Source organism: Lasioglossum baleicum, unplaced genomic scaffold, assembly GCF_051020765.1.
Source record: "Lasioglossum baleicum unplaced genomic scaffold, iyLasBale1 scaffold0803, whole genome shotgun sequence".
Lineage (NCBI taxonomy): Eukaryota > Metazoa > Arthropoda > Insecta > Hymenoptera > Halictidae > Lasioglossum > Lasioglossum baleicum.
This window is the reverse complement of record NW_027469862.1, coordinates 44337-57321: the sequence shown is the minus strand read 5'-3', so window position 1 is coordinate 57321 and position 12985 is coordinate 44337. Positions and strand designations below refer to the sequence as shown.

The window sequence follows — 12985 nt, the reverse complement described above, 5'->3', positions numbered from 1 at the left end:
GAATAAATTGAAGCACGTAGATTGCTACGATAAATTAAAAGGTTATTTTTGTTAATAAGTTGAAATAAATTTATTTGAAAAAGAAAATTGATGATAAATTCTTGTTACTGGATAATTTGACTTCTCGTTAAAATTTCGGTTGATGATTACTCGATTCGGTGGATAAGGAAATTGCAACATTTCGTTAATTACCAGTAAAACCCGTATTGCATAAATGGGCTTCTCCGTCGTTTAACCAGTGACCATTTAAAACAAGTGGAGTATATTTGCGTTTCCGTACTATGGTGTCGTCCAGATTAATTGGAGATTGACCAGTCGTTGGTAAACCTAGAAAGGCAGATAGAAATTTGTAAACATAAATTTTCGTGTTATATTTATCATTAATACATAACCTAGCTCAAAGCATAGCTTCGTACCAATTAAACCGGTATATTCGGACATCGTAGCAAGGTAAATCGAAACTTGGCAGAAGTTATAATATTTTAGTTTCAAACATATCTGAAAGTTTACTTTTGCTTTAGGGGCGACATGGCGAAAAGGGTATTGCGTGTGTTGTAGGGAATATTCTTGTGTGACATGTTGGGAAACAAGTAAACTAAAATTGAAAAATTCAAACTTCAAGCTCTGAAGCTTGAATATTTCCAGACATTTATTCGCATTTTGCAAACTTTATATTTCTGAAATGATGTCTATCGTGAAATTTTATTTTATGTTAAATTTATATTGAAATGTTATTACAGACTATGTCATACATTTTAAATTATTTATTTCGATTCTAAAAACTTTACATTTATAAAATTCACATTTTTTTTATTACAAATTTTGTTACGAATTTGTACTTGGTTTGTTCGTTTCTAATATGTTATAATAATTTTATAAGACAGATTACTTGTCTTCAAGTACTTTATTCAAGTGTTTAGTGATATTTTAAAAGCTTTATATTTTTCCTGTTACAAATTTGATCTTCCCTTTTTTCTCCTATTTCGTATTTATGAAATTTATAATTTATCTATAACAATATCGATTTGTATCTTATTTAAAAAATCTACACTAATACAAATTGTTTAAAAGTATTTTTATTGTAGGATAAATCGTATAATATGTGCGAAATTATATTTTTATCGATCGTTTGAAGGAAATGTACAAATACTTTATACTTTATAAATACTTATACTTTTTATATGAACTATATTTACATAAAGATAGACAAACTGATAATAGCAAAAGAATCCGTTTCCTCATCCTACAGCATCATCTGTAGCAAATAAAATTCTTCTCCTGCGAAGAGGTTGCTGCTCTCGATTGTTCTCCAATATGTTCTTCCATTTTCCATCATAAAGGTTTCTAAATGCATCTAGCTATCGTGGAAACGAGAGATAAGTCGATGCCATATACGTTGAGTATACTATGTAACCGTTTAGATAGAAATACCTGACGAGCGGATATTTTCGTGATAACCGAGGAGATAATCCAAATGACACATTCGTAGTATGGTGGAGTGGTAAGAGATCCTGGGTAAGTATAATAACCATTTGCGTTGCACACTTCTAACATCCATAGTAAGCAATCTGTTAACGAAAAGTTTTGCAAATTTTATTTAAAGAAAGGATAGAAATTATCGACAGAATCAGCTGAAAAATTAATAAGGCGTATAATGTTTCGTAACTTCGTATTAGTTTATATTCATTCGAATTGAATTATATTTATAACTTATATTATGGAAAGTTTGTTTTTAAGGAATTGAAAATTTCGATTATAAGTATGGTACACTTATCTTTTTAAATAAATTATTAAGAGACATTTTAAAGGGAATTAATAAATGTTGTTTATTAAATGCTATTTGTACGTCAAAATACAAGATACAGGAATTGTTTATTTCGAATTTTAGCGTATAATGGAATTTAATTTAACTCTGGTGCTGTTTCAATATTGAAACAACGCAAGGCTGTCACAAACACGTGACTTCTACTGCAAATTTTAGTCAAACGTCGAGTAATTTCGATTCTACGTTCCTTCTCTTCGTTGTATTTAACATTAATGTTCTATATTTTCGTATTTTCTACGGTAAAAATAAAATTTCTTTAAATAAAAAAATTGAATATGATAGTTGCACTAAGACGAAACGAAGTATAATTAATTACAGAAGCAGTCTTAAAAGAAGATTGAAAAATAATTATTTTTCTTTAGAGATAATTATTGAAAACATTCGATATTATAATATTATTAAGTCAATCAAATTTTGCAATATATTAATAAATATTTTAGGAATACAGTACCGAATGTCAAGAGATCATTGAAATATCTGTTTCTAAAATGATACATTCGAATATAATAATTATTTAGCAGAAAATATTTTTACATATATTTAATGAAACCATAATTTCATACATATTTAATTAAACCAGTAATCCAATATAAAGTTCCTTCAATATGAAAAGTAGCACACGTTCTACGCTATCGGAAACTCTAGATGGAAACCAATCGAATCAAAGTGTAAAGTTTTACCACGATCTGTTTATTTTCTGAATTTCACCTCTATCGATTATTATATTTATTAACATATTCATACGGATTTCTCAATTTGGAAGTTTTGTTACGGAAATTGAGATAGTGGAATCTTCAAAAAAATTTATCAATTTGAAATAACTGATACTTTAAAAAAAAATATATAAATCTTTTATATTATATTATTTATATCAATTCACATTATTTTATTTATATTATTAATATTAATATATATCGTATTACTTATTTTCTTATTTATATCAGTTTATATTAAATCCCCACAAGATATTACATAATCTAATTTCATACGTAATTATGTACGATCACCTAGGCATCTAATCCTAATCCTAATATTCGATTCATCGATACTAATGACGATGAAAACTGATTAAAATTTTTCCCGAGAAATAATCACAAAAATTTCCAGGAACTTTAATTACCAGGAGAAATCTTGGTACTGCTACCCATTTTCTTGATCTGCGGCAAATTATCGGTAATCGCTGTCAAAGCAGGATTGTCAGGCATCCCGGGGCAGCCAATCACCTACTTATTTAAACACCCACGTGTTACACGGAAAATCAATCGAATTAATCGCAAGTATCCGTACCTGCATGAGAGCGGAGAGTATCACGATTCCATCGGGTTTGTCGAAGCACTTCTCCATCGATCCATAACGAGTGTTCCAATGCATTATCTGTGCCTCCATGGAGTACCTAGATTGGACAGGTTACTTGGAATGTGGGTAACCTCAGGATTCGCGAGTATCAACGATTTTAAAGAGATATCCCCTAACCAAATCCCGTTTATGGAATGCTCAGCGCCGAAAGAGTTTTCCGGTCCCCAACGGAATTGCACATTCATGAATTGGAACTCGTCCTTGCTCAAAGGACCACCTCGTAGAAATGGGAGCTGTCTATCGGAAAATTCTATGCTGACTGGAAACGAAGCTTTGTTGGTTCTTTGCACGTAGAACAGGATATGTTGTATATTTTAAATTAATTACTATTCTATAATAATACTATTCGATCATTAAGATTGCAGGAGTTGTTGAAAAAAATTTCAGATTTCTTTGGTCACGTCTCGATGAATACCGATTACTTTCAAGCAGTATGATAATAGTGTGATCATTATTATTTATAACGAAGGATTATATAAATTATTCTACTTACCAAAGTAGAGTATTGAGATGTAATATAAATCGTATTTCGCTTTGTACACTATGATTCTTAATCGGAGTTCTCAATCATAGTGATAAGATAAAGAAGAGAGTGATATTAGAGTGATTTATAATAAAATATTGAAGAAATTATTATATTTATCAAAGAGGAATATTAAGTTACAAGAGTGAATCTTTACACAAGTAAAATTTAATGATTTAAGTTCATTTCTGTTAAAATACTATTCACATTTAATAAATACAATTAAATTTTATTAAAACACCGTATAATTTAACTCTTTGGGATAACGTAGATAACGATACATAGAGTACATATTATGCAATTAAAAATAACAAATCAATGGAAATTTTCTGAATTAAAAAATATGTACAACATTAATGACAATGCAAACGTTATATTCCAAGTAGCTTTCTCTTTAAAAAATAAAAAATATTCTATGTATATTATGATATTCTTTCTTAACACGTTGACGTCGGCGCCGATATTCAGAGTTTTCTCTGTGAGGCGGCGCCCGAATTCACGGTCTGCTCCCTGGGATGGCGCAGCGTTAGATTACGCTGTTCAACGCAATTTTTGAGCGATAATACCCACTAGGTGATATTTATAGATCTCGACGAGATAAAACTGAATATGAAATCACTTTTTGTCTATCACCCTCAGTTTTTAAGGAAATCGATTTTGCAAAAAAATGACAATTTTGCCACTTTGACCTCCATTTATAACGAAACTACTAAAGCGATAGGATTCCCGTTGAATTCAGTAAATTCCGTGGACTTCAACTAATACATTGATATACTATAGCTTCCCAATATCAATTTGCATATACCTGTAAATGTTAAGTAAACCTGACGGGACCAATTTTGCCCTAATTTTCGAATACTTTATTCCACTTTTCTCAAACAGTAGAGGTTTGACGCGAATTCTCAGCATCACACGCAATTCTGTGAACATTCTTCCATAAAAAACGTTCAGCGATCATCGTTTCGCGAATCAATAAATTATTCAATTCCGAACAGGAAAAAAAAAATGCACATCGAAAATAGTTTTAGAAAGTAGTGTAAGCTTTAGGCGTAAATTATGTTGAGTGCGTGCGGTAATTTCGTCGAACATTTATTTGTGGTAAAGAAAAATTAATAAAAAATATCTCCGGCTGCAGGCAAAATGGAAAGAGCAACGGGGTGGCTTTATGTGTTTACAAAATCGGAGAGGCGTTATATTCTTAAGTTGGCAACACTAATTAATTTTTTGTAGGTTGGCAGCACTGATTCTTTTTTTTAAGTTTTCAGCCCCGATTTGTTTTTTGTTAGGTTGGCAGCCGTGATTTTTTTTTCGTTAGTTTGGCAGCCTTGATTTTTTTGTTAGGTTGGCAGCTCTGATTTCTTTTGTTAGGATTTCAGCCCCGATTTTTTTTGTTAGGATTTCAGCCCCGATATTTTTCTTTGTTAGGTTGGCAGCCCTAATTTTTTTCGTAGGTTGGCAGCCCTGATTTTTTTTGTTTGGTTGGCAGACCTGATTCTTTTTTTTTAGTTTTCAGCCCCGATTTGTTTTTCGTTAGTTTGGCAGCCCAGATTTTCTTTTTTTTTTGTTAGTATGGAAGCCCAGATTTTTTTTGTTTGGTTGAAAGACCTGACTTTTTGTTAAGTTCTCAGCCCAGATTTCCTTCTTGGTTCGGTTGGCAGCCCTGATTCTCTTTTCCTTTGTTAGTTTGGCAGCCCAGATTTTTTTTTTAGGTTGTCAGCCCTGATTTTTTTTTGTTAGAATTTCAGCACCGATTTTTTTTTTGTAAGGTTGGCAGCACTGACTTTTTTGTCAGGATTTCAGCACCGATTTTTTTTGCAAGGTTCCCAAAACTGATTTTTTTTTTGTTTGTATTTCAGCCCCGATTTTTTTTGTTACAATGTCAGCCCCGATTTTTTTTTGCAAGGCTGGCAGCACTGATTTTTTTTTTGTTAGAATTTCAGCACCGATTTTTTTTTGTAAGGTTGGCAGCACTGATTTTTTTGTCAGGATTTCAGCACCGATTTTTTTTGTACGGATTTCAGCTCTGATTTTTTTTTTGTTAGGATTTCAGCGCCGATTTTTTTTTGCAAGGATGGCAGCACTGATTTTTTTTGTTAGTTGGGCAGCCTTGATTTTTTTTTGTAGGGATTTCAGTCCTGATTTTTTTTTAGGATTTCAGCCCCGATTTTTTTGCCAGGTTCGCAAACTGATTTTTTTTTGGTTTGGATTTCAGCCCCGATTTTTTTTGTTACGATTTCAGCCCCGATTTTTTTTGTAAGGTTGGCAGCACTGATTTTGTTTATTGTTAGGATTTCAGCCCCGATTTTTTTTTGCAAGAATGGCAGCATTGATTTACTTTGTTAGTTTGGCAGCCCTGATTTTTTTTGTAGGGATTTCAGCCTTGATTTTTTTTGTAAAGTTGGCAACCCTGCCTTTTTGTTAAGTTTCAGCCCCGATTTCCTTCTTGGTTCGGTTGGCAGCTCTGATTCTTTTATCCTTTGATAGCTTGGCAGCCTAGATATTTTTTTTAGGTTGGTGGCCCTGATTTTTTTCGCTAGGTTTTCAGCCATGATTATTTTCTTTTTTGTTAGTTTGGCAGCTCCGAGTATTTTCTTTTTGTTAGTCTGGCAGCCCTGATTTTTTTTTGTTAGTATTTCAGCCCCGATTTTTTTTTTGCTAGGTTGGCAGCACTGATTTTCTTCGTTAGGATTTCAGCACCGATTTTTTTTGGAGCTATTTCAGCCCTGACTTTTTTTTAGGATTTCAGCCCCGATTTTTTTTGCAAGGTTCACAGCATTGATTATTTATGTTAGTTAGGCCGCCCTGATTTTTTTCTGTAGGGATTTCAGCCCTGATGTTTTTTGTTAGGATTTCGGCCCTGATTTTTTTTTGTAAAGTTGACTGCACTGATTTCTTTTTGTTTGGATATCAGCTCCGATTTTTTTTGCAAGGATGGCAGCACTGATTTTTTTTGTTAGTTTGGCAGCCCTAATTTTTTTTTGTAGTGATTTCAGCCCTGATTTTTTTTAGGATTTCAGCCCCGATTTTTTTTGCAAGGTTCGCAAATCTGATTTTTTGTTTTGTTTGGATTTCAGCCCCGATTTTTTTTTGCAAGGTTGGCACAACTGATTTCTTTGTTAGAATTTCAGCCACGATTTTTTTTTGTAAGGTTGGCAGCACTGATTTTTTGTTTTGTTAGGATTTCAGCCCCGATTTTTTTTGTTAGTTTGGCAGCCCTGATTTCTTTTTGTTAGGATTTCAGCGCCAATTTTTTTTTGCAAGGATGCCAGCACTGATTCTTTTTGTTAGCTTGGCAGCCCCGATTTTTTTTTAGGATTTCAGCCTCGATTTTTTTTTGCAAGGTTCCAAAAACTGATTTTTTTTTTGTTTGTATTTCAGCCCGATTTTTTTTGTTACAATGTCAGCCCGATTTTTTTTTGCAAGGCTGGCAGCACTGATTTTTTTTTGTTAGAATTTCAGCACCGATTTTTTTTTGTAAGGTTGGCAGCACTGATTTTTTTGTCAGGATTTCAGCACGATTTTTTTTTGTACGGATTTCAGCTCTGATTTTTTTTTTCTTAGGATTTCAGCGCCGATTTTTTTTTGCAAGGATGGCAGCACTGATTTTTTTTGTTGGTTTGGCAGCCATGACTTTTTTTTGTAGGGATTTCAGTCCTGATTTTTTTTAGAATTTCAGCCCCGATTTTTTTTGCACGGTTCGCAAACTGATTTTTTTTTTGTTTGGATTTCAGTCCCGATTTTTTTTGTTACGATTTCAGCCCCGATTTTTTTCAAGGTTGGCAGCACTTTTTTTTTTGGTTAGAATTTCAGCCCCGATTTTTTTTTTAAGGTTGGCAGCACTGATTTTTTTTTTTGTTAGGATTTCAGCCCCGATTTTTTTTTGTAAGTTTGGCAGCATTGATTTTTTTTGTTAGCTTGGCGGCCCTAATTTTTTTTTGTAGGGATTTCAGCCCCGATTTTTTTGTAAAGTTATTATTTTTTTTGTTAGGTTGGCAGATTTGATTCTTTTTTTGTTAGGATTTTTATTTAGGTTGCGGTTGCGGTTAATGTTGCGGTTACGATTACGATTGCGGTTGATGATGCGGTTGATGATGCGGTTGAGGTGGCGATTGAGGGGGGCGGCTGCGGCTGCGGTTGCGGTTCCAGTTGCGGTTGAGGAGGCGGCTGCGGTTGAGGTTGCCGTTGATGTTGCGGTTGAGGCGGCGGTTGCGATTGCGATTGATGTTGCGGCTGCGGCTGCGGCTGCGGTTGCGGGTTGCGGTTGATGATGCGGTTGAGGTGGCGATTGAGGGGGCGGCTGCGGCTGCGGTTGCGGTTCCAGTTGCGGTTGAGGAGGCGGCTGCGGTTGAGGTTGCCGTTGATGTTGCGGTTGAGGCGGCGGTTGCGATTGCGATTGATGTTGCGGCTGCGGCTGCGGCTGCGGTTGCGGTTGCGGTTGCGGTTGCGGTTGCGGTTGCGGTTGCGGTTGCGGTTGCGGTTGCGGTTGCGGTTGCGGTTGCGGTTGCGGTTGCGGTTGCGGTTGCGGTTGCGGTTGCGGTTGCGGTTGCGGTTGCGGTTGCGGTTGCGGTCGCGGTCGCGGTCGCGGTTCAGGTGGCGGCTGCGGTTGCGGTCGCGAGTCAGGTGGCGGTTGATGTTGATGTTGATGTTGATGTTGATGTTGATGTTGATGTTGATGTTGATGTTGATGTTGATGTTGATGTTGATGTTGATGTTGATGTTGATGTTGATGTTGATGTTGATGTTGATGTTGATGTTGATGTTGATGTTGATGTTGATGTTGATGTTGATGTTGATGTTGATGTTGATGTTGATGTTGATGTTGATGTTGATGAGAATTACTGGGCAAATTATTGCCCAAGACGCAAATAATTTTCCGTCCAATAACGGGAAAATAATTGTCCAACGCTGGAAAAGTATTGTCCAAATGCGGGAATAGTATTGTCCAATAGCGGGAAAAGTATTGTCCAATAGCGAGAAAAGTATTGTGCAGTGACGGAAAAAGTATTGTCAAAGGCTGGGGAAACATTGTCCTTTGAATGCAAAACAATTGATCGAGGAACGAAAAGAATTATGCAAATGTAGGCTAAAAAATTGACCAGTGACAGGAAAAGAATTGTCCTGAGGCGGCAAAAGTATTGTCCAATAGCCGGAAAGGAATTGTCCAGAGGCGGCAAAAGCATTGTCCAAAGGCGGGAAAAGTATTGTCCAATAGCGGGAAAAGTATTGTCCAGTGACGGGAAAAGTATTGTCCAGTGACGGGAAAAGTATTGTCCAGAGGCGGCAAAATATTGTCCAATAGCGGGAAAAGTATTGTCCAATAGCGGGAAAAGTATTGTCCAATAACGGGAAAATAATTGTCCAGTGGCGGGCAAGTATTGTCAAAGGGTGGAGAAATATTGTACACTGAAAGCAAAACAATTGATCGAGGCTGGAAAAGTTTTATGCAAATGTAGGCTAAAGAATTGTACAGTGACAGGAAAATTATTGTCCAACAGCGGCAAAAGTATTGTCCAATAGCGGAAAATATTGTCCTATAACGGGAAAAGTATTGTCCAAAGGCGGGAAAGTATTGTCGAATAGCGGGAAAAATAATGTCCAGAGACGGCAAAAGTATTGTCCAAAGACGGGAAAAGTATTGTCCAATAGCGGGATAAATATTGTCCAACAGCGGGAAAAGTATTGTCCAGTGGCGGGCAAGTATTGTCAAAGGGTGGAGAAATATTGTACACTGAAAGCAAAACAGTTGATCGAGGCTGGAAAAGTTTTATGCAAATGTAGGCTAAAGAATTGTACAGTGACAGGAAAAGTATTGTCCAACAGCGGCAAAAGTATTGTCCAATAGCGGGAAAATATTGTCCTATAACGGGAAAAGTATTGTCCAAAGGCGGGAAAGTATTGTCGAATAGCGGGAAAAATATTGTCCAGAGACGGCAAAAGTATTGTCCAAAGACGGGATAAATATTGTCCAACAGCGGGAAAAGTATTGTCAAGTGGCGGGAAAAGTATTGTCCAGTGGCGGGCAAGTATTGTCAAAGGGTGGAGAAATATTGTACACTGAAAGCAAAACAGTTGATCGAGGCTGGAAAAGTTTTATGCAAATGTAGGCTAAAGAATTGTACAGTGACAGGAAAAGTATTGTCCAACAGCGGCAAAAGTATTGTCCAATAGCGGGAAAATATTGTCCTATAACGGGAAAAGTATTGTCCAAAGGCGGGGAAAGTATTGTCGAATAGCGGGAAAAATATTGTCCAGAGACGGCAAAAGTATTGTCCAATAGCGGGATAAATATTGTCCAACAGCGGGAAAAGTATTGTCAAGTGGCGGGAAAAGTATTGTCCAAAAGCGGGAAAATTATTGTCCAATAGCGAGAAAAGTATTGCCCAATAGCGGGAAAATTATTGTCCAATAGCGGGAAAAGTATTGTCCAGGGACGGGAAAAGTATTGTCCAATAGCGGGAAAAGTATTGTCCAGTGGTGGGAAAGGTATTGTCCGAAGACGAGAAAAGTATTGTCCAAAGGCGAGAAAAGTATTGTCAAAGGCTGGGGAAATATTGTCCTTTGAATGCAAAACAATTGATCGAGGAACGAAAAGTATTATGCAAATGTAGGCTAAAGAATTGACCAGTGGCAGGAAAAGTATTGTCCAACAGCGGCAAAAGTATTGTCCAATAGCGTGGAAATATTGTCCTATAACTGGAAAAGTATTGTCCAGAGGCGGCAAAAGTATTGTCCAATAGCGGGAAAAATATTGTCCAAAGGCGGGAAAAGTATTGTCCAATAGCGGGAAAAGTATTGTCCAATAACGGGAAAATAATTGTCCAGTAGCGGGCAAGTATTGTCAAAGGGTGGAGAAATATTGTCCACTGAAAGCAAAACAATTGATCGAGGCAGGAAAAGTTTTATGCAAATGTAGGCTAAAGAATTGTCCAGTGACAGGAAAAGTATTGTCCAATAGCGGGGAAAATTATTGACCAATAGCGGGAAAAGTATTGTCCAAAGGCGGCAAATATATTGTCCAATGGCGGGAAAAATTGTCCAACAGCGAGAAAAGTATTGTGCAGTGACGGGAAAAGTATTGTCAAAGGCTGGGGAAATGTTGTCCTTTCAATGCAAAACAATTGCTCGAGGCAGGAAAAGTTTTATGCAAATGTAGGCTAACGAATTGTCCAGTGACAGGAAAAGTATTGTTCAATAGCGGGGAAATATTGTCCAGAGGCGGCAAAAGTATTGTCCAAAGGCGGCAAAAGTATTGTCCAATAGCGGGAAAAGTATTGTCCAGTGACGGGAAAAGTATTGTCCAGTGACGGAAAAGAATTGTCCAGAGGCGGCAAAAGTATTGTCCAATAGCGGGAAAAGTATTGTCCAGTGGTGGGAAAGGTATTGTCCAAAGGCGGGAAAAGTATTGTCCAATAGCGGGAGAAGTATTGTCCAATAGCGGAAAAGTATTGTCCAATAGCGGGAAAAGTATTGTCCAATAACGGGAAAATAATTGTCCAGTCGCGGCAAGTATTGTCAAAGGGTGGAGAAATATTGTCCACTGAAAGCAAAACAATTGATCGAGGCAGGAAAGTTTTATGCAAATGTAGGCTAAAGAATTGTCCAGTGACAGGAAAAGTATTGTCCAATAGCGGGAAAATTATTATCCAATAGCGGGAAAAGTATTGTCCAAAGGCGGCAAATATATTGTCCAATGGCGGGAAAAAATTGTCCAACAGCGAGAAAAGTATTGTCAAAGGCTGGGGAAATATTGTCCTTTGAATGCAAAACAATTGATCGAGGAACGAAAAGTATTATGCAAATGTAGGCTAAAGAATTGACCAGTGGCAGGAAAAGTATTGTCCAACAGCGGCAAAAGTATTGTCCAATAGCGGGGAAATATTGTCCTATAACTGGAAAGTATTGTCCAGAGGCGGCAAAAGTATTGTCCAATAGCGGGAAAAATATTGTCCAACAGCGGGAAAAATATTGTCCAGAGGCGGCAAAAGTATTGTCCAAAGACGGGAAAAGTATTGTCCAATAGCGGGATAAATATTGTCCAACAGCGGGAAAAGTATTGTCAAGTGGCGGGAAAAGTATTGTCCAAAAGCGGGAAAATTATTGTCCAATAGCGAGAAAAGTATTGCCCAATAGCGGGAAAATTATTGTCCAATAGCGGGAAAAGTATTGTCCAGGGACGGGAAAAGTATTGTCCAATAGCGGGAAAAGTATTGTCCAGGGACGGGAAAGGTATTGTCCAAAGACGGGAAAAGTATTGTCCAATAACGGGAAAAGTATTGTCTAATAATGGGAAAAGTATTGCCAAAGGCTGGAGAAATATTGTCCTTTGATTGCAAAACAATTGATCGAGGCAGGAAAAGTATTATGCGAATGTAGGCTAAAGTATTGTCCAGAACAGGAATGGTATTGTTCAAATGACGGCAAAAGCATTTTCCATGGATGGAAAAGCCATTTCCGTTTGGCCTGCAGCCGGCAAAATTTTTTTTTAATTTTTACTGTACCACAAATAATGTTCGACGAAATTGCCGCTCGCACTCAACACAATTTATGCCTAAAACTTACACTACGTTCTAAAACTATAGGTGATAGAGACAAAGTGATTTCATATTCAGTTTTATCTCGTCGAGATTTATAAATATCACCTAGTGAGTATTATCGCTCAAAAATTGCGTTGAACAGCGCAATCTAACGCTGCGTCACCCCAGGCAGCAGACCGAGAATTCGGGTGCCGCATCACAGAGAAAACTCTGAATATCAGCGCCGACGTCAACGTGATATACAAACGTGGCCCATCGGTGGGTCATGCCGCCCCATGGAACGATATAGCATGGGCCACCGGTGGGTCATGCCGGCGTCAACGTGTTAAAGGATTAATAATCAAATTGAAATTTATTAAAGCACTGTTACATTTAAGAATCAACTAATTAAAATTAAAATTAAATTTAAGTACAAAGGTAGAATAAATATAATTACGTTGTATAAATATTACCTGTTCTGCCTGTATTCGTCATCATAGCAGTACCTTCATGTGACCAGTAATTGGTTAAATAAAGTGGTGGGAATTTTTGGCTCCACGTGGCCGTTTTGCAGAGATCAACCGGCGATTGTCGCCATTTAGGTAATCCCGACGATGACGTTGATATAATGATAGGCTTGTGTACTTGAAAGAGTTTAAAGGTCGATTGAACGGATGTAAGTCATATTTGAACGGTGCGATTATTTATACGTACTTGCTTCTTTTTGGTCAACATTCTTTTCATGTGCAACTTTAGACGAATCTTCGA

General features: G+C 36.8%; 1 protein-coding gene across 1 annotated transcript; it reads right to left on the bottom strand.

Annotated features, from left to right (window-relative positions):
* Positions 1–1238: 1238 nt before the first annotated feature.
* On the bottom strand, positions 1239–12952 carry LOC143220362 (carbonic anhydrase 2-like). The gene is given in 7 exon segments (XM_076446021.1): positions 1239–1358; positions 1432–1568; positions 2946–3048; positions 3113–3231; positions 3234–3440; positions 12691–12861; positions 12928–12952. Coding segments are annotated over 7 exon segments (882 nt in total).
* Between the last annotated feature and the right edge of the window lie 33 nt (positions 12953–12985).